Here is a 21,265-nt window from a genome sequence, read left to right as displayed (position 1 = left end):
ACAACCCAATTCAGACAGGAGGTACTGTAAAGATGACTCCTGACACAACTGAGGTCCCTGAAGGGGGGTGGCGAGGAGGACAGGACATGGACGCACACGTACACGTACACAAACGAAGTAACACATTGACTTCTGAAGAGACAACAACTGTCCAGACTAATGGCCTGGCATCAGGTTCACACTAAGCATACACTTGGGTACTTCTGTTGGCTGCATTCCTTTCATTAGTCATGTGCCAAGGGCAGGAAACCTTATTTTACCAGAGAATTGGGATAACACGAGGGAAGAGGAGCAAGCAACATGAGGGCACCTGTTACCTGAGAGCTACAGGCGGCAAGATTGTGGCACTCACCTGTCCTGTGCCATTGCTGCTAAGCTGGTACACACTCAGGAGGGGCAAACAGATGCTCTGGGTGATGCCAGCTCCAGCCACTGCTGTGGCTCCCTGGAGGAGAAACCCATAATTAGATGGAACCTAAAAAGACTTGCCAATGGTAGGAAGAGATCTGAGTTAGACTGTGGTTTCTGGGAACATGGGAACAACTCAGCACAAGCAGGGTATCTTTTGCACCCTAAGCAGCCTCCTACCTGCTGGGTGCGAGCCAGGGTGAGGAGCAGGTGCAGTGCAGCCTCAGTAAAATGCAGGTTCTGCTTCATGCGGAGGCTCACTTCCAGGGTGGTGAGGAGCGTGGGCAGAATAGGGAGCCTTCGAGTCACCTGTAGCCACGAGTCTCCATCCTCATCCACCTCACAAAGCTCCTTAGCTAGATGCAGTCCCAGGACACATACCTGCTGGTAGTCAAGGACAGTGAGAGGGAAAGGTAGAAAAAAAAGCAGTTGAGGAATAGAAGAGGAAGAATGCCAGCCCTGGGCCCCACTACCCAATGCTTCTCTCAGGAGTGTGACTGATATCACTCCTGCTTCTTGCCCTACTAGTCTCCTGTGCCCATCTCTCTAGGAATGACAAGCCCAACCCTTTCTGCCACTGGCAGTCTGGGTGTCCTAACCTCTTGCTGACCACAGTATTCACGTTCATCCCCAACTTTAGGTTTTATACACTTTTTCATTTTACTTTCCAAACACAGTTCTCCCTCTCACATCTTCTCCCGAGCCCCCTTATCTCTCCCGCCCACCCAAAGCCCACTCTCAGTTTGCCCTTCTAACGGGTAAGGGCTCCAATGAGGAGTCAACATAGTCTGGCACAATAAGCTGGGGCAGGCAGGGCCAGGCCCCTCTCCCATGCATTAAAGCTGAGCATGGCATCCCACCATAGGGAGTGAACTACAATAAGCTAGGTCATGTACCAAGTTTGTTATATACTTACTTTTAACATTTTTTTAAAAAAAGGATTTATTTATTTATTATGCATACAGTATTCTGCCTGCATGTATGTCTGCAGGCCAGGGGAGGGCACCAGATCTCATTACAGATGGTTGTGAGCCACCATGTGGTTGCTGGGAATTGAACTCAGGACCTTTAAGAGCAGTCGGTGCTCTTAATCTCTGAGCCATCTCTCCAGCCCAAAGGATAGCATGTCTCCCCATCGGGGAATCAAACTCCAGTCTCCTGAGTGACAGGCAGGGATACTTACCACTGTATTAACGAGGACGACAACATTTTTACTATTTGAGAATTTCCTATAATGTATTTTGATCATATTTATTCTTTCAACTTCTCTCAGATCTACCTCCACCTCCCTACCCACCCAAAGTTCTTTCTTAATCACCAGGCATGGTGATACATGCCTTGGGAAGGCAGAGGCAGTGAGATCTCTGTTTGAGTCTAAGGCCACCAGGGCTACATAGTGAAGCCCCATTTAAAATAAAACAAAAACACCTACAAGAAACATTGGTGGTGGCACACGTTTTTAATACCAGCACACAGAGAAACCCTGTCTTGGGGAAAACAAGCAACCCCGCCTCCCCCCCAAAAAAAAACAAAAACCAACATCAAAAAAAGAAACACACTGAGGTGCTGGAAAGATGCTCAGAGATCAAGAATTCCTGAATTCAATTTCTAGCAACCACATGATGGCTCACAACCATCTGTAATGAGATCTGGTACCCTCTTCTGGCCTGCAGGGATACATGTAGACCGAACACTGTATACATAACAAATAAATCAATCTAAAAAAAAGAGGAAAAAAAAGAAAGAAAAAAGAAAAAGAAAGAAGGGCTGGAGAGATGACTCACAGGTTAAGAGTATTGACTTGCTCTTCCAGGGGTCCTGAGCTCAATTCCCAGCAACCACATGGTTTGCAGGCAGAAGACTTTTTTAAAAAGATTTTTATTTATTTATTATGTATACAACATTCTGCTTCCATGTGTATCTACAGACCAGAAGAGGGCACCAGATCCCATAAGGGATGGTTGGTTGTGAGCCACCACGTGGTTGATGGGACCTGAACTCAGGACCTCTGGAAGGACAGCCAGTGCTCTTAACCTCTGAGCCATCTCTCCAGCCCAATAAATAAAATCTTGGAAAAAAAAAAAAAAAGAAAGAAAGAAAAGGTCTTATTCTTTAAAAAAAGAAACACATTGAGTATAACTATGCTCTCCAAATATACTTCAGAGTGGAGCCATCCTGTGGAGCAGTCATCTAACCAGGATTCACACCCTTAAAGAAAACTTTCCCTTTCCCAGCAGCCAACAGTTGCCAATAGTACCACAGCTATGGGTGGAACTTTGAACACCAAATAGACAAAACTAGAAAAGAACCTTCCCATGACACATGTCAAAACACTAAATTACAAAACAAAGAAAGGAATGTTTTTTTGTAGTATAAAACCATGAAATACCTTCCCTTACTTTAAAATGGCTTGCATTCTGTACATCTTATTTTTACTGAATGTAAAATGATTTACATTCAGTACATCTTATTTTTAAAAGATGTAGAGTAAGGCTGGAGAGATGGCTGAGAGGCTAAGAGCACTTGTTGCTCTTGCAGAGGACCCAGCTTTGGTTTCCAGCAACCATGTGGTGGTTCAAAACCACCTTTAACTCCAGGAGATCCACTGCCCTTCTGACCTCTGGGGACACCAGGCTTCATCTTCCCATTTTCCCCCACGGTAGTGACAGCTGCCAGTATGGTGTCAGCTGTCAGACAACCTGCTAATACTCCCTCACCCCATCACGCTGGTCCTTGTGCCGAGGCCGAGGGCAGTCATCAGTTTCCATGCTGTCCTTGTCCTCTGCAGCACTGCCTGATGCCAGGCTGTGGCGGGTCTGATCAAACAGTGCTATCACCTCTTCTTGGAGAGTCTCACAGACATTCAGCACCAGCTGGGAGTACTGGGGGATCTCACTTACTGCAGAACAGATGGAAAGAGGTGCTGTCACACAGGGTAGGCCATACTCACTGCACACCAAAGCTGTCTTCCTAGGCAGTGGCTGAAAAGGCAGCTCAGTACTAAGAGGGAGGGTGTCATACTTCTGGGAGGGGAAGGGACAGGGAAATAAATGTTTTTCTAGGGTAAAAATTCTAAGACTGACACCTTGAGACTCAGAAAGCATATGTAGCCCTATGTTAGGAACCAGAACCCAAGCTGCCTGCTTACCTCTCATCTCCTTCATCTGTAATACCGTAATAAAGGCAGAGAACACCTTGGCCTTGGTCTTCTCCATGAGCTGCTGGTCTGCCTGTAGCACACCTTCCAGGACCTCTGTCAAGGGCCCAAGGATTTTATCCACGGCACCCAACTCTCTGAAAGAACAAAGGTGGAAGCAGTGCACCTCACTGACTGCCCCCAGTGCGCTTGTCTGCCAAGTTGGTCCATTTCCTGGAAAGCATCTAGACCCCTTCTCCCCTCCAAGAAATGAAAGGTCAGTCAGGAAGTATGGGCAGGCACTGCTAAGGCAGATGAAGCCCGAGGCCTACCTCTCATCACAGCACTCACCGCTTCCACTGCCGAAGGAGGATGAGCAGCAGAGTACACATCATGGAGCCGAGTCGGAGGCAGTTCACTGATGTTGAAACAAGGAGCTGACAGGAGGAACAGGAAACCAGTCAGGAGTCTGGCTTCTGATATGCAGACACAGCTCTTGGCTGACATTCAGAGTTTCTCTGGCCTTGTGCCTTCCTCACCTAGCACTGACCTCTCACCTCTTTCCCACTGCAGTCTCACCTCCCAGGCTACTGAGTACTGACCTAACCTCTATGCACCAATCGTGAAGTCTCTACGTGACCTAAGGGAAAGGAACCCTCCCAGACATACTTACTAATGCTTTGGTCCCATCAAGCACATCAAGAAAAAGCTGGCGCCGCACAGCCACATCAGTCAAGTGCATGATGTCTGCCTGCAAGGGCATGGGAAAAGGGTTATGTTTGGGACATTCCTCAGACGTTAGGAACCAAGAAACACAGGGCCCTATGAGGCAATTTCCAATTGGAAAGTCAGCAGGCTCCTGATTAAAATGAAGCTTCAGTCCCTGCAGTTTTCTGGGCCAGCCTTAGATATGGTCAAAATCAAGCCCAGATTAACCTTCCCCTCAGCAGTTTCCAAAGGTTTCCCAGAGTTCATACCTACATGACCCTCAACCCCACCTGTGCTCACTCTAGCCCAGCCCTTCCCACAACCTCCCTTTCTAGTTTTTTGAGACTGGGTTCACCATGTTGTTATGTAGGCTGTCCCTAACTCATGATGCTCTACCTTAGCCTCCCTATTAGCATATGCCAAGCACACCTGGCTCTCCCATCCTCCCTGAACATACCATGTGCTTTCAACTTCTGGACTTGGCTCCTGCGGTTCCATTTGCCTAAAATTCTTGCTATCTGAGGCTTCTTCATATACTTAGGAAGCTGGGGCATCACCTTGGAGAGGCCACCCTGACAACTCTGACCTCATAGCACCTTCTTAACCATTACAACAAAGTAACAATCTCAAGTTACATTTTTCATCTGTGACTATTATAAATCTTATAACTTACCTCCCTTAAGGCTACTCTCCATGTGAGTAGACCTTCCCTGCCTATTCACAGTTATAGCTCTGGTGCCCAAAGGGAGGAGGGCGGGAGGGAGGGAGGGAGGGGAGATAAAAAGGGAGGAAGAAGGGAAGGAGGAAGGGACCAAGGTCTACCAGGTCAGTTTCCCAGCAGGCAGAGGACAACAGAGGAACAAGTTCTTAAGTTGTAAAGAACTGCTGTTTGGTTGGGTTCTAAAAGGCAGTGACATGGACACCACACACTCAGGTGGCCAAGCTTTGCAATAGGTCTGAAGACTCATGGGTCTATGGTTATTACATCATAGCAAGGGTATGGACAGATCTATTCTTTCTAGGTTTAAAACTTGAGGCACACAGGCAGACTGTACTGGAGAACAAGTCAGAGAGATGTGCAAGATTTTTGGAACAAGGAGGCATTTGCCAAGGTCAGGTTGTACATCAGTAAAGATATTGCTCAGATGCCCTGGGAAAGAACAGTTCAACTATGACAGAACGACAATATCAAACTATGAAGAATGCCAATAATGGTGCAAACCCTACTGAAACACCAGCACTATCACTGTCTCTCTTTTCTCTCTGTCTCTCTCTCTCCCCATCTCTCTCTCTCAAAACTGATTGGAGATGGCTCAGTTAGTAAAAGCACTTACTGCACAAGCCCGAACCTGAGTTCAATGTCCAGAACTCACATAAAGGTGGAACTGACTCCACAAATTTGTCTTCTGACCTCCACACACATGTGCACACACTAATAAGTAAAAAGTTTTAAAAAATCACTATACAGTGAAGAGACAGTGGCCTCTGTCCTTTTCCTAGAACCAATAAAAACAAACAGCTGCAGACAAGTCACAAACCCCTACAGTGTCCAGAAGGCACAGCACCAGAGGCAACTACACATCTCATGAGAGCCGCACCAGACCTACCCAGGTGCAACATGGCTGAGAAGCCTTCAGGAAGTCTGATGGATTTGGAACTTCTCTGTCCTTTCCCCAGAATGTCCTATTATGACTCAGCCCCCAAGCACCCACCCATCCTCATTTCTTGGCATTTTAGTTCTCAGGGACAAACTCAGATTCATTTCATTCCAAGGAGCTGCATGTGCTAGGCACCTTAGCACACCACTGCCTCCTTCTTAAAGCAAAAGCCAGATGCCCAAGAGGTGCTTACATGACTGGTGGCAATGATGAGAAGCATCCTCCAGGCAGAGACCAGCATCTGATACTCCAGCAAGGACGTGCAGCTGCTGCCCTCTGTTTCAGCCATGTAAACTGCCAAAGACTTGACATACCCTGACCAGTAGGCAAACCGTTTCTCGCTGGAAAACTTCTTGAGTGTATCTTTTAGTGACTGGTCTAATGAACCCCTATGGTGCCAGAAACACAAAGCCTAGTCAGGATTCAAAAGTAGGAAGGAATGAGGTGAGTGTAGGCCCTTGGCGAGGCAGAGGAAACTGGCTCATATGGCAGCTAGCTCTACGATCAACTCTAATGTAATGGGTGAGGCTAAAGTCCTTTCAGGAAAATCTCCTTCTCCATCAAATTCCAAGCACAGATTTACTGAACACTAACTCCGACAACCATAAATGCCATCAATGGACTGGCCAGGAGCAGTTCACTGGCCCTCCATAAAACGGTCAAACCATCTCTTTTGTCTGCCCTGCTTAGGAACCATACATTGAATGATAGATTTCCACCATCTCCCACCCCACCATTTTGTTCATGGGAGAGTGCTGGAGACAGTGCTCATTGGTGGGGCACTTGCTTATTAGCATACAAAAGGCCTGGAGTTTGACCCCCAGTACTATACAAACAGTAAGACCAACAAAACCACCTTGCAGGGGAATGGACTCACTTAACTACATAGTATATCTCCAAACATATTATCTTCATGATTAGGGCACAGGTTTCCAGAATGCTGGGCTGTGGAGAGGAGAGAGCAAAACACACTAATTACATGGAGTAACATATCTCCACCCCACCGCCACTAAGAGCAAAGACCTAACACTTAGAAAACAAGTAAACACACCTTTATAGAATGCAAATGGAACACCCGCCACAGGGCAGGACACCATGTGTATAATGTGGAGACACCAGAGCCTTCCACCCAGGGCAGGCATACAACTGTTTCCCAGAGGACAGAAAGCAGGCACTGCTCTGCAGAAGGAGCTTCTTGTGAAACATTCTGTACATTACTCAAGACCAATCCTCTCCCCCAGGGACTCCCAGACAGGGTCCTACCCTCTACCATGGCTCACCTCAGATGTCTCTGAGGGAGGAGAAAGAGTTCCAAACAGCGGACTGGTTAAATTCTCCCAAAACTTGGGTCTAGAAGGAAAATACTTGTTGAAATGACACTTTTTCTTTCCCATAGCCCCTTTCTCTCTAGTTCCCTTTGCTGATATTTTTTCATACTTTAATGTCCCAACCCTAAAATGTTTTTCACAAGCCAACGATTACTATATAAATGTAAAAGGTCACCAGGCGGTGGTGGCAAATGCCTTTAATCCCAGCACTCTGGAGGCAGAGGCAGGCAGATTCTTATGAGTTCGAGGCTAGCCTGGTCTACAGAGAGTGCCAGGACAAGCTCCAAAGCTACACAGAGAAACTCTGTCTCCAAAAAACAAACAAACAAACAAACAAAAACCATAGTGTAAAAAGTCCATAAATAAAGCTACATCTTCCACTTAAGAGGTGCAACTGGGGCTGAAGCGATAACTTGGTAGGTACAGATACCAGTCACCAAGACTGATGATCTGAGCTCAATCCCTGGGACCCACACTGTAGAAGTTGTCCTCCTACATACAAGTATGTAGCTCCTACATACAACTATCAGATATGTTTGCAACATACACAACATTTTAAGAAAAAAACAAACAAAAACCTTTATTTTTTTTTCATTGCTTAAAAACAAAAAACCCAGCCAGACATGGTGGTAAAAGTCTTTAATCTCTGCACTTGCGAAGCAGAGGGCTACAGGGTCACTATTAGTCTGAGGCCAGCCAGGTCTACATAGGAAGCTCCAGGTTAGCCAAAGCAATAAGACCCTGTCCAAAAAAGCAAACAAACAAAAGGAAAAAAGAAAAAAAAAGACACGTAACAGTCCCTGGTACTGAACTGTATGCTAAGTATTCTATGCATAATCTGGTGAACTCATAACAAACTTACTTCTACTTTATAGACAAGAACAGTCAAGCTCATAGGTCAGATACCACATGGAGGAGACTTACTTGGTTCTAAGGACAAGCATAGCACTGTCCCTACGGTCTTGCCACAGGGCATGAAGGAAGGCAATGGCTGCACGATGCAAGAGGGGTGGGCACCAGTATCGATCTTGCTGTTGGGAATCAATCAGCTCCAGCACTACATGGAGACAACTCCACACACCAAGGCTGAATTCCTACAAGACAAACAGGTGGGCATTCAAGTTCTATAACTGGACTTCTAAGAAGCTGTCACCTAGTTTCACCCAAGGTAGAAGCTGACCTTCGAGCCGTCGCTGCCATCCTTCACCTCCAGATTCAGAAACAGCTCGATGAGACCTGGCTGCGTCTCTACAGCAACTGTAAGGAACTCCAGAATCATGACTTTGATTCGCATGTCCTCAATCTTGCTCTGAAGGCGGGTCAGGAAGGCATCACGAATGGCAGCTGCATCACTGCCCAGGCAAGCATACACTGACATTGGGGCCACCTGGAGACCACAACATACTGGTTTAGGGCTCCATGTCCCAAAAAACTCCAGCAAAGTTCTGCAGAAAAGCACTGAGGAATTCCAGGAACTTAATATCTGGAGCGAAAAAAGAATGTAAGAAAAAAAAACAAGGAAGACAATAAAACTGGAGAGACGGGTCAGCAAGGAACTTGTTGCACAAGCATGAAAACCTGAGTTCAGATCCTTAGCCTCCATGTAAAGGCTGGGCAGATGAGCCTATTAATCCTAGTACTGGGGAGGTAGAAGGCAAAGGACCACTGGATTTGCTGATGAGCCAGTATAGCCAACAAACAAGCTCTAGATTCAGTGAGACTGTCTCAAAAAATAAGATGCACAGTGATCGAGGAAGACTCCCCGAGTTGACCTCTGTTCTCTGCAAAGGGGTGCATCCGTGTGCATATGCACACGTGCACAAGCACACATGGATGTTAAACATTTCTCATAGCTGAATTAAGTAAAACATAAAGTATCTGTCTACCTATTAGACTGACATAAAGCAACTGATGATGGATGCTACCATGGTAAAGATATAAAATTTGGTGTTAAGAATACAAAGGGCATCTGGCAGTGGTGTCGAATGCCTTTAATCCCAGGACTTGGGAGGCAGAGGCAGGCAGATCTCTGTGAATTCAAGGCCCACCTAGTCTAGGTAGTCCCAGAACAGCCAAGGCTACCCAGAAAAACCCTGTCTCAAAAAAACTAAAAAAACAAAAGAGTACGAAGTGCAGGGGCTGGAGAGACAGCTCCGTGGTTATGAATACTTGCTCTTACCTGGGCATGGTGGTTCACACCTCTAATCCCAGACTCAACAGGCAGAGACAGGCAGAGCTATGTTGAGTTTCAGACCAGCTTGGACTACATAGTAAGACTAAATTTCAAAAACCAAAACAAAGCAACCAACCAACCAAACAAACAACCGAGAACAACTTTTCTTGCAGAGAACCCAGGTTCGGTTACCAGAACCCACACCATAGTTTATAGCCATCTGTAACTCCAGCTCCAGGGATCCAACATCCTCTACTATACTTGTTGTGCACCAGGCACACAGTAAGTATACACACACACACACACACACACACACACACACACACACACACACACACACACACACAACAAAACACTCATACACATAAAAATAAATAAAAAGAAAAACTGGGGTTGGAGAGGTGACTCCAGTGTTGAGAGCAGGTACTGATCTTACAAAGGAACTGAATTTGATTCCTACAGCCAACATCAGGCATCTCACTTGAAATTCCAGTCCTGGAGATCCAACATTTCTAGCCTCAGTGGGCATCTGCACTCAAGCATACCCACCCACCCACAAACACATACATATACATAATTGAGGTAATAAAATTACATTAAATTTGAAAAGAAAAGAAAGTACAGACTGCTACAAGCTTGTCAATCAATAGTATTTACAGTGGAGTTCTGTGGTAAAGAACAAAGAAAGCATCTAATACTTTAATCTTTTCCTATTTTATTATTTCTATTTTCTGTGCATATGGGTATTTTGCCTATATTTATGTCCGTGCACCACATGTCTACCTAGTGTTCATGCAAGCTACAAGAGAGTGTCAGGAATTAAGGAAGGTCTTTAGAAGAGCAGCCAGTGCTCTTACTGTTCTCAAGGAGGATAGAGATCTGTAACTCATGGCAGACTGCTTCCCTAACATGTATAATGTCTTGGGTTCCATATCAAGCACTACAAGGAGATCTTTAAAAAAGTAGTGGAGAGCTGCAAAGAAAGCCCGCATCCCTACTCTAACTGCTACATAGATCCTACCGTGGCCAGACGTTTCAGCAGCTGGATGGCCAGACGTGGCAAAGCTGGGTCATGTCTGTGGTAGATGTACTTGGCTAGGACAGCAATGAGGTTGTTCCCATGGGCACCTGAAGCAAGGAAAACACAAGAGCAGGGTGCCTATTAGAACTCTTCCAAAACATTTGTCCACTGTGCCAGAGTAAGTCCAAGTGGCCAATGCATTAATGGCAAAGATTTTGTTTTGTTTTGTTTTTTGTTTTTTGAGACAGGGTTTCTCTGTGGCTTTGGAACCTATCCTAGAACTTGCTCTGTAGACCAGGCTGGCCTCGAACTCACAGAGATCCACCTGCTTCTGCCTCCCGAGTGCTGGGATTAAAGGCGTGTGCCACCAACTCCTGGCCAAACATATATTTTTAAGGAAATACTGTTTAATAAATAAGTTACAAAAGCCACTACACTGAAACTTCAAAAAAAGAAAAAACCTTAAGCCTTGAACCTTAAGCAGGAAAGCTAGTGAGACAGCTCAGTGGATAAAGGCCCTTTGCAAAGCCTGACGACCTGATTCAATCCCCAAAACCAACAAGGTGGAGAAGGGGAAGCAAGTCCCACAGTCTGACAAAGTATGTGTTCTAATTCACTCTCTCTCTCTCTGTCTCTCTCATTCACTCACTCACTCTCTGGCTGGCCAAGGAAGAACATGCTTGCAGTCTCAACACTTGGGAGGTGAAGAAAATAGGATCAAGAACTGGAGGAGGGGGTCAATGAGATGGCTTAGAGTATTAAGGTCCTTGCTGTTAAGCCTGATGACCAGAGTTCAACTCCCAGAACCCACAAAGTGGAAAGAAAGAGCTGACTCCCAGACATAATGCACATAAACATAATAAATATTTAAAAAATCACAAAAAAGAGTTCAAGGGCCCCTCTGACTATACAGTTTAAGGACAGCCTATGTCTCAAAGGAAAACAAAATAATTTGGCTGGAGCAGTCACTCAATAGTGGATGGAACACCTGTTACTGTGCATAAGGACCTGAGTTCAACACCTAGCATTGCAAATGGAAAAAAAAAAAAAAAAATTAAATAAATGGTCTTAGACATGATATAAAACATTACTAAAAATGAGAATGAGCCAAAGATTAAACCAATTTAAAGTCACATTGTGATATGAGCCAATGTGTTTTGGAAGTTTTTTTGTTTCTTTTGAGAGGTCTTGTTATATACACCAGGCTGTCAGGGGCTGGTGACAGCGAATGCTAGCTTCACTGTCTTGGCCAGCAGTTGGCTCTGGCCCTTCTAACTCTGGAGTGATGGAATTATAGGCACAGGGGAGGCACACTTTCTATCTCCTTTGTGTGTTGTCAATGCAGTTGTTCAGTTATCTATTCCCTCCCTCCCTCCCTCCCTCCCTCCCCTCCTCCCTCCCTCCCTCCCTCCCTCCCTCCGTCTCTCTCTCTCTCTCTCTCTCTCTGGTTTTTCCAGACAGGGTTTTTCTGTGGTTTTGGAGGCTGTCCTGGAACTAGCTCTTGCAGACCAGGCTGGTCTTGAACTCACAGAGATCCGCCTGCCTCTGCCTCAACCTGTTAGGTAGTCCTCGCTGGCCTTTTATTCCTGCCTCAGTCTCCGAAGGATACTGGCATTTACTATTATGCCATGCTGGATGAGAAGTCCAAGGTAAAACATGAATATGCCTGAGGTTTTCACACAGCTGGCCAAAACTTAAATTTGAAGAAAGGAAATCTGATTCCAGCCTCCAGCCATCTTCCTATGTTGTCAACAGTAGGCCAGAATACAGTATGATTCAGTCCCCTTGTTTTCAAGTCTAGGGAATCTCCCAATGTCCAAACATAGGGCATAAAATATGTCTTTATAGGCAGTAATGTAGCTGAGGAAGAGAAATACATACCATGCTGTGTGAGAGCCTGTTCTAGCGGGGACACCACATTAGAAGGAGGTTTCAGCCGAATAACATTATTGGTGACAGAGAATGCCAGTTTCACTGTCTTGATCAGCAGTTGCCCCTGTCCCTGACCTTCTGGCCCATCACTAGGGTGCAAATGGAAATCACAGTTAATTTAGACAACACGGTTTCACTCATAGCATGTGTATTTTCATGAATCAAGACTCTCCACTAGTTTCTAGGGGCCCAAATCCAGATTAGGAAAGAGAAGAGGCTAATCAGTAGACACTAGCTACAGCCTAGGAAATACAAAATAATTTTTTTTAAAAGGAATCTGCAAGGGCCAGGAAAGCAGTTTTGATACTGTGTATTAAAGAAATGAAATGAAGCTTCACCCTAACAATATGGCTGCTTAAACAAGACCTGAAGGAATACCACACCAATAGACATGCTAAGGAAGGGAAGGGGGAAATCTCACAGGGCTCCATGCTTAAACAAAGAACTACAAGTAAGTAAGGTATGTTAAGAGCAGGAGAAATAGTCTTTTGATGGGGGAAGTGCTTCTGTGTATGTGTTTGTCTTATTGGATAATAAGTAAAGTACTGTTTGGCCAATGAGGCAGCAAGTTAGGCAGGACTAGGAGTAAAGGAGGATTCTGGGAAATGTAGTAAAGAAGTGGTGATCCAGACAGGACATGACATAGCAGGCAGACTCATATAAGGAAGAGCAAGAAGGAAGTCGTTCCTTTCTAGTGCTTTTCCTTCTGGTTTCTGCTCTGGAGCCGCCATGTGATCTGCCAGCAAGAGAGGGCACCAGCAGAAGGCATCCTCGTAAGATAAGTCTTATAAAATATATAGATTTATGATAATTAAGACTGAACTAGCAGATGAGAAATCCTAGTCATTGGCCAAGCAGCATTTGTACCTAATAAGTCTCTGTGCTACTTGGGACCTTAACATGGTGGTGTGCGGAACTTAGGCGGCCTGGCGGAAAGCGCCCACGTGACGGAGGGGCTTGTGCGGCTTTGGAGTAACGACTTATTATTACAGTCTTTTCCAAAGATTAGCCCCTTAACTGATTATTCAATACCAATTAGGCAGGCTTGAAATTATATAAGCAACACCAAACATACTAAACAAGTTGTATTTATATTATTGATACACACACACACACTCTAGAAATGGGGCAGGAACAGAGGAGGCCCTACCTGCGGGGTTGAGCAGCCATCACCATGTCAATGGTGTCCACACCAATCCCCATGATACTGATGACTGTTTGTCCAGCTTCTGTATATGCCAGGCTGCAGATGCAGAGGGAAGGAAGGCTGGGCGTGTGGCTGGAAGACAGAGGATTCTCAATTAGTAGGACCTTTGGAGCTCTTACCTTGGTGTGCCTAGCCAACTGGACATAGGTGAGGTAGATGAGATATCTGCAAAAGGAAGATATTCTGAATCCCATTCTCAGACTTGGTCCTAAGTACCATCCTGAAAAGTAAAGTAAACACCCATCAATTAATGAATGTATTTAGTAAAATAATTCAGGAATAACCCATTCATGACACTTAAGGAAGAATGACAATAAGGAAGTGTAGTGATATATTATTTATGATTTATTAAAGCTTGACTGAGATTCAGAAAGCAAAGTCAGCCACAAGCCATAGAAGCCAGGCATACATCTTTAATCTGTGAGTCTAAGACCACCCAGATCTACACAAGAGTGATCCAGTCCGAAAGAGAAACAGCTCACACAGATGACCTCAGCACCTGGGATCACATGCCTTTAATCCCAGCATTAGGGAGGTATGTAAGACAGGAGCAAGGAATTCATATTAGGCATTGATTGTCCAACCACCCTGAAGATAGGAGGGCACAGCCGGGAGGTGGTGGTGCATGCCTTTAATCCCAGCACTCAGGAGGAAGAGGCAGGCAGATCTCTGTGAGTTCGAAGCCAGCCTGGTCTATGGAGCGAGTTCCAGGACAGGCTCCAAAGCAATACAGATAAACTCTGTCTCAAAACCCCTCACACGCCCCCCGCCCCCAAAAGAGGGCACAGAATCAAGCTACAGAGCATCGAACTCATGGAATAGAAAAGACTAGAATCTGTACTGACTTGGTAATAGGCACCTCTGAGGAGGCACATTAAAGTGGGAAATTACCAATACGGAGCCAAGTAGAAATACAAGGGTATTTAATAGGGAAAAGTTGCACCACATTAAGATTTTCTAATGGAGTGCTGGAGAGATGGCTCAGAGGTTAAGAGCACCGACTGCTCTTCCAAAGATACTGAGTTCTATTCCCAGCAACCACATGGTGGCTCACAACCATCCGTTATGAGATCTGGTGCCTTCTTCTGGGGTGCAGATATACATGGAAGCAGAATGTTGTATACATAATAAATAAAATCTTTAAAAAAAAAAAGATTTTCTAATGGACAAGCATCATTTTTTTTTTATAATGATCATAGCAAATGATTATGTGTGCACATACATCTGTCCTTTTCTGTCCTTTTCTGTCCACACGGAAAAATGACAACTGAGTCAGAGGACAGTAAATCATAATAGGAGAAGAATGAGCTTTGGGTTTGTGTTAATTTTTATGTCAACTTGACAAAAGCTAGTCAATTGAGAAGAAGGAGCTTCAATTGAGAAAATGTCCCCACCAAACTGACTAAGGGGTATTTTCTTAATTAGTAGTTAATGTGGAAGGGCACAGCCCATTATGGGTACCATCCCTGGGCAGGTGAACCTGGAGTGTATAAGAAAGATGAGCAAGTCAGTAAGCAGTGTTCCTCCATAGACTTTACATCCGCTCCTGCCTTCACGTTCCTGCTCTGACTTTCCTCCCCAAGGTGCTTTTGGACATGGTGTTTTATCACAGCAGTAGAAATCCTAGCTAAGGCAGAATTCAACTAAGGTGAGATGTTGGGAAGAGATGAGGGGACTTGAAACGACCAATACACAGTGATTTCCCCTGCTGAGCCCCCAGATTACCTGCTATGCAGGTCTGTCTCTTGGCACAGGTTCAGTATTGCATGAATCAGCTCCAGAATTAGGCAACCTAGACTCCAGAAAAGACATGAAATGATGTAGCACTGTATTGACCATCCTCATCAAAGAAGGGAGGAGGAGAGCTTCAAGGAGCTAGGAACTCTAGGGTGTTCAGCCCACTCTGCCTTACCAATCAGTTCCCGCACGCCATGAGAGTTGTAGCGCCATTTGTGGTAGCTGGGAAGCATCTCCTTCAACACGAACATCACACAGGGTACCAGGCCTTGGCTCTGGGTACTGCCAAGCTGACCCTATGGGAAAGCATTCTGTGAGCCCTTGGCCATGTAAAAAAGGATCTTTTATTACTCAAGATTTAACCTCAAAAGTGCGGACAGGTCCAAAAGAGAACTAGGAACACACTGATCAACAATAAAAGGCAACATCAACTGAACCTATTTTGTGAACAGGTAAAACTAAAAAGGCAAGGTAACATGAAGGAGCAGGAAGAGAGTTAATCTGAGAGGAGAGAGGTACCCTAATCATCAAAGATGCAGAACTGTCAACAACAACGAAAGCTATTCACCACCAAAGATTTCTCACCCACACACAAAGCTCAACTATCATGAAACAGAGTGGAGTACTGATACCCAAATTCTCTCATATCATAGTACGGATTAATTCCAGTTTCTATATTTAAAACTGAAGACTGCCCACTTTAACTCTACACAATAATTTCTTTCCAAGCCTTCTTCCTACAGGAAGGATATATGCAATGTATTGAGTAGTTTTTGTGTATGTGCAGTAACAGTTGGATTAAACCCAGGTCCTCATCTATATAAACAAGTACTATACCACTGAACTACATTCTGCAGGCTTGGCCTTGATATTACACTGCAGCCCAAGCAGACCTTGAACTTGTCATCTTTTTTATTTTTAAAGATTTTATTTATTTATTATGCATACAACATTCTGCTTCCATGTATATCTGCACACCAGAAGAGGGCACCAGATCTCATAACAGATGGTTTTGAGCCACCATGTAGTTGCTGGGAATTGAACTCAGGACCACTGGAAGAGCAGTAGGTGGCTTAACCTCTGAGCCATCTCTCCAGCCCCGAACTTGTCATCTTTTTGTGTGGCTCTTTAGAAGCTAGGATTACAGTCTGGGGACATCAAGCTGGCTACTGAATGCTCCCCATGTGTGAGCTTCTAAACTCATCAGGTAGTGGCCATATACTACTGCTATTCTATAGAAACTCTCAGTAAGTCTGAATTGCGCAATATCAAAGAAATTCAAGTATTAAGTGCAGAACTTCAAACGTCACTTTACTTCTATCCAATTTCAAAATACTTACTTGTTCCTAAGTATACATTAGTGTTTCAGAGCCATAATCCATTAATTGACTATTTTTTTCAGTTCATAATCTACTTAATAAAGAAGTAAGGGAACCAAGTAAGAAATGTCAAAGTATCTACTATGTGGTAAACACTAGACCATAAAACTAGACCTGTGGAGGTTACATACAGGCACATACCCCCGATGACAACCTAAAACTAGACTTGCAAAGCGTATATACAGGTGTACACTAGGACAAGATATAAAGCACACAGAGATGATAGTTAAAATAGCTTAACAGAGCTGGAGAGAGCTGGCTAAGAGGTTCAGAGCACTGGCTGCTCTTCCAGACGTCCTGAGTTCAATTCCCAGCAACCACATGGTGGCTCACAACCATCTGGAATGAGATCTGGCGCCCTTTTCTGGTATGCAGGTGTACATGCAGAGCATTCATATACATAACATAAAAACATAAAAATTTTTGTCAAGCATGGTGGCGCACACCTTTAATCCCAGGTACTCAGGAGGCAGAGGCAGGCAGATTTCAGTGAGTTCAAGGCAGCCAGGGATACAGAGAGAAACCCTGTCTTGAAAAACTCAAATAAGCAAATAAAATAAAATAGCTCAGCATGTATTGCAGTAGCCACATAGTTCTCAACCTTCATAACAAGCCTTCTGATTACTAAACAAACTCATACCATCAAGGAACAAAGGGGCACAGACTCTCAATACAAAGAAACTGAGGGTCCATAACTTCAAAACAGCCATCCTGCATATTGTTAAGAAGACTACAAGCTGGACAGTGGTGGCACAAGCCTTTAATCCCAGCACTCGGGAGGCAGAGGCAGGAGGATCTCTGTGAGTTCAAGACCAGCCTGGTCTACAAGAGCTAGTTCCAGGACAGCCTCCAAAGCCAGAGAAACCCTGTCTCAAAAAAACAAAAAACAAACAAACAAACAAAAAGAGAGCGAGACTACAGTAGCAGGTAATGGGAGAACTGTTACAGAATTATCTGATCAGATAGTACCTTGACAAGAGTGGTGACCAAGCGCAGAAAGGCAACTGTGACTCCATACTCGCCCTGGGGCTGTTCACTGTTCATCAGAAGGTTGCCATACCCTCCAGCATTCATTCCTTCCGCACTAGAAACAGACAAAGGCAGAGGGATAAAAAGATGAGAAACATTCAAGGTTAATAAACTGATTATACAGCATTCTTGTTATTGTCTAGATGGCTCCAGCATAAAACACAAAAGCTCTTCAAAGGGAAATAATCAAATGCAGGCAATTTTATAGCCAGGGAATAATTTAAGATCATGTTTTATTGATGTACAACTCCAAGAGGTTTAGAGTGAAAAATCAAATGAGCCATTGGGGAAACACCAGTCATCTAAGCAAAGAGCAAAGTGAGCATACTCAGATAGTAAGATGGTGCCTGTGTCTGGGTGACTGGCCTAGCTCACATACCCTCAGATTGGAGGCAAAGCACACTGACTGCGCTTGAGAATAGGACACCAAGTCTCTGGATCCAAACACCCTTGGAAGGAATGTCTCAGCTGAAAAGTAGATGCCCACACAGCTAATGAGGTTGCAGCTGGATAAGGAAAGCCTCATTCTATTCCCCAAAGTTTAAAAACTGTGAACCATCCAGGATTCGGGAGGTAGAGGCAGGTGGATCTCTGTGAGTTCAAGGCCAGCCTGGTCTACAGAGGGAGTTCCAGGTCAGCCAGGGCTACACAGTGAAACCCTATCTCAAAAGCAAAACAAAAACTGTGAATCACCAGTGTGCTCCAATAACAACAGTTCTGAACCCAGTCTCTTCTTCACCTTATCCTCACCCTCAAGTCCCAGAAGACAGAAGCTTCTTTAAAATGAATAAAGCCAGGCTAGACTAGGAATGTTTCATAATAGGAAGTAAGGTCTACCCACTTAGGACCTGGCTCACCTAATCATCTGAGACATGTTGGAGACAGGGTGGGCCACAAATGGCAAAAAGCCTGTGTGACGAAGGTCAGTCCAGACCTGAGAAGGAAAAAGAAGAAATCAGGTGTCCACATCCCTCCAGATATATACGTCAAATGTGATAGTCCTTAGCTGTTACAAAGACTTGGCATCGCACCTTTGCTGGATTCCGAGCAGCCAAGACAGTTAAGCAGTTGACACAAGAAGCAATGACATTCACAGGAGGGGAGATCACTGTCGTCAACCTGGTTGGAGAACAAAGCACTGCACCCAGTAAAAAATAACAAGCAGTTTCGAGTTTTCTCCCCATTCCTTTTGAAGGACAGAAAAGCCCTCAGCTGGACCTTTCCAGGCTCCTGGAAAGCTCCTGCCAACCCCAGGGACTCACCGCTGCAGCAGCATGTAGATTCGGGATGTGATGGGCAGCAGACAGTCTGCTATGGACAAGTCTGTACTAATGACCTTGTGAACCAAATCAATGATGGGCTTCACCCGCTGGCAGTGCTGGATCACATCTGTGGGGAAAGATGGCTGTGACTACTCAGCACAGAACTCTGAGTGCAATGCACAACCAGATAAACAAACCCCACAGACCCCTGAGCTGGATAGCTTTGAATTTTATCTTAAAGTTGGGTCTAGCCTTCAAATGTTTTTTATTAATTAATGGATTTATTTATTTTCATTTCATATGCATGCATGTCTATTTTACCTGCATGTATTTCTGTGTGAAAGTATCAGATCCCCTGAAACTGGAGTTTCAGATAGTTATGAGCTGCTATTTGGGTGCTGGGAATTGATCCTGGGTCCTCTGGAAGAACAGTCAGTGCTCTTAAACACTGAGCATCTCTCCAGGCCCCCTAGCCTTCAAGTCCTGCAAGCGCACCCACTCTTCCCATCCATCACTCTCCAAGCACTAACTTTACCTGCTGTGGAGACAACGTGGAGTAGCATTTCAATCTCACAGGTGAAGAGAGTCCAGCTGCTGTAAGAATATTCCCAGCGTACAAGGTAAGCCCTATCATCCAGCATGACTTGGCCCACAGTGCCCTGAGGAATTCGGAGGTTGGTCTGTCCCCCTGTGGAAGAGAAATTACTGTAATCCTAGCACGAATGTGAGAGGAGACTTCTATCAGACAGCACTACTCAGCACACACAGATAGGGACTCCTCAGCAGACAGGACTCCTACAACTTCTATCTTAAAGAATGAGAAAAGGTGGAGGACCGGCTTAGACTCTTAAGGACTGCAATGCATTTACCCTCAAATTTTTCTCTTTTTTTCAAGACAGGGTATCACTGTGTAGACCAGGCTGGCCTCAAACTCAAAAAGATCCACATGCCTCTGCCTCTCGAGTGCTGGAACTAACAGAAAGCATGTGCCCCCACACCTGGCTTGCTCCAAATCTTAAAAAACAAAACAAAACAAAACAAAAAACCGAGGGACAAGAGATAAACACACTTGGTGCCAAGCATAATGACCCAAGTTTGACATCTGGGAACCAACATGGTGGAAGAGAAAACCAATTCCCAAAAGTTGTTCTCTGACCTCCACAAACATGCTTATGTGTATGCACACAGTCCTGCTCAGGCTGGTACTGAACTTACAGGCTCAAGTGATCCTTTAGTCTCAAATCTTTCCAGTAGCTGGGTCTGCAACTGTGCAATCCCGGCTTCAAAAAAAAAAAACATTTTTTAAAAGATTTATTTATTTATTGAGCATGTATACAGTGCATGCCAGAAGAGGGCACCAGATCACATTACAGAGGGTTGTGTGCCACCATGTGGTTGCTGGGAATTGAACTCAGAACCTCTGGAAGAACAGTCAGTGCTCTAAACCCCTGAGCCATCTCTCCAGCCCCCCCCCCAAAATTTTTTTAAAGCATTGTATTTTTTTTATTTTGTATGCATTGGTATTTTGTCTACATGAATGTCTGTGAGAATGCTGGATCCCCTGGAACTAGAGTTACAGACAGTTGTGAGCTGCCATGTGAGTGCTGGGTACTGAACCTGGGTCCTCTGAAGGAGCAGCTAGTGCTCTAACCCCTGAGCCATCTCTCCAGACCCCCAATATTTTAAGTTGTGGTAAAATACACTTACTAAATTTCTCATCTTCATCATAACCAAAGCTGCAGTGCGTACACTCACACTGGGCTATGGCTGTCACTTCTGCTCTCACGCCTCAGTTCTTCCCTATTCTCGCTAGCTCTCAGTTCACAGCAGTAAGAACTCTATTTCCTGTCTTAGAATCTGAGGTACTTTCTATGGCTGAAGGGTGCATCCAAGTACAGGACAGATATAAACTATTTCAGCAACTGTGGAAAGACAGAGAGGCAGGAATCCCTCCAGAACAGTAACTATCCCAGGAAGTGTCAGGCAGTAAAGTAAAACTACTGTTATATCTGAGAATGAGTGCAAAGATTTATTTAACATACATGAGGCTGCTGGGTCAGAGAACAATAAGCCATCCACTGAAACTTTCACTATCTCACAGAATGCTCTACTCAAGTGGAGGTAGAAATTCTATGATGTCAATCTCTTCTATTAAGTTTGCTAATCCAGGCTTTTGGGGTTTTTTCCTTTTTCAGACAGGGTCTCACTATATAGCCCTGAATGACCTAGAACTAGCTCTATAGAATGCCACAGACTGGTCTCAAATGTATTCTGCTGCCACCACAGT

At 44.7% G+C, this 21,265-nt stretch overlaps 1 protein-coding gene across 2 annotated transcripts in view; it reads right to left on the bottom strand.

Moving 5' to 3' along the window:
• The window catches only part of LOC100753702 (nucleoporin NUP188 homolog), a 55,612-nt gene that overhangs the window by 3,441 nt on the left and 30,906 nt on the right, over positions 1–21,265 (bottom strand). Inside the window, exons 16-36 of one of the 2 annotated variants that reach the window (XM_035446980.1) lie at positions 19,514–19,666; positions 18,979–19,105; positions 18,748–18,835; positions 18,574–18,650; positions 17,657–17,771; positions 15,484–15,604; positions 15,297–15,363; positions 13,515–13,643; positions 12,314–12,453; positions 10,433–10,539; positions 8,419–8,721; positions 8,163–8,332; positions 7,191–7,260; positions 6,788–6,855; positions 6,104–6,299; positions 4,218–4,295; positions 3,896–3,981; positions 3,557–3,702; positions 3,126–3,307; positions 589–789; positions 353–445 (exon numbers count right to left, since the gene is read on the bottom strand). In XM_035446980.1, coding sequence (XP_035302871.1) covers positions 353–445; positions 589–789; positions 3,126–3,307; positions 3,557–3,702; positions 3,896–3,981; positions 4,218–4,295; positions 6,104–6,299; positions 6,788–6,855; positions 7,191–7,260; positions 8,163–8,332; positions 8,419–8,721; positions 10,433–10,539; positions 12,314–12,453; positions 13,515–13,643; positions 15,297–15,363; positions 15,484–15,604; positions 17,657–17,771; positions 18,574–18,650; positions 18,748–18,835; positions 18,979–19,105; positions 19,514–19,666 — 2,717 coding nt within the window. The remainder of the gene's footprint in view (positions 1–352; positions 446–588; positions 790–3,125; positions 3,308–3,556; positions 3,703–3,895; positions 3,982–4,217; positions 4,296–6,103; positions 6,300–6,787; positions 6,856–7,190; positions 7,261–8,162; positions 8,333–8,418; positions 8,722–10,432; positions 10,540–12,313; positions 12,454–13,514; positions 13,644–15,296; positions 15,364–15,483; positions 15,605–17,656; positions 17,772–18,573; positions 18,651–18,747; positions 18,836–18,978; positions 19,106–19,513; positions 19,667–21,265) is intronic. The other variant, XM_027423177.2, reaches the window with a different exon arrangement.

Source organism: Cricetulus griseus, chromosome 6, assembly GCF_003668045.3.
Source record: "Cricetulus griseus strain 17A/GY chromosome 6, alternate assembly CriGri-PICRH-1.0, whole genome shotgun sequence".
NCBI lineage: Eukaryota > Metazoa > Chordata > Mammalia > Rodentia > Cricetidae > Cricetulus > Cricetulus griseus.
This window is presented reverse-complemented; position numbering and strand designations above follow the sequence as displayed.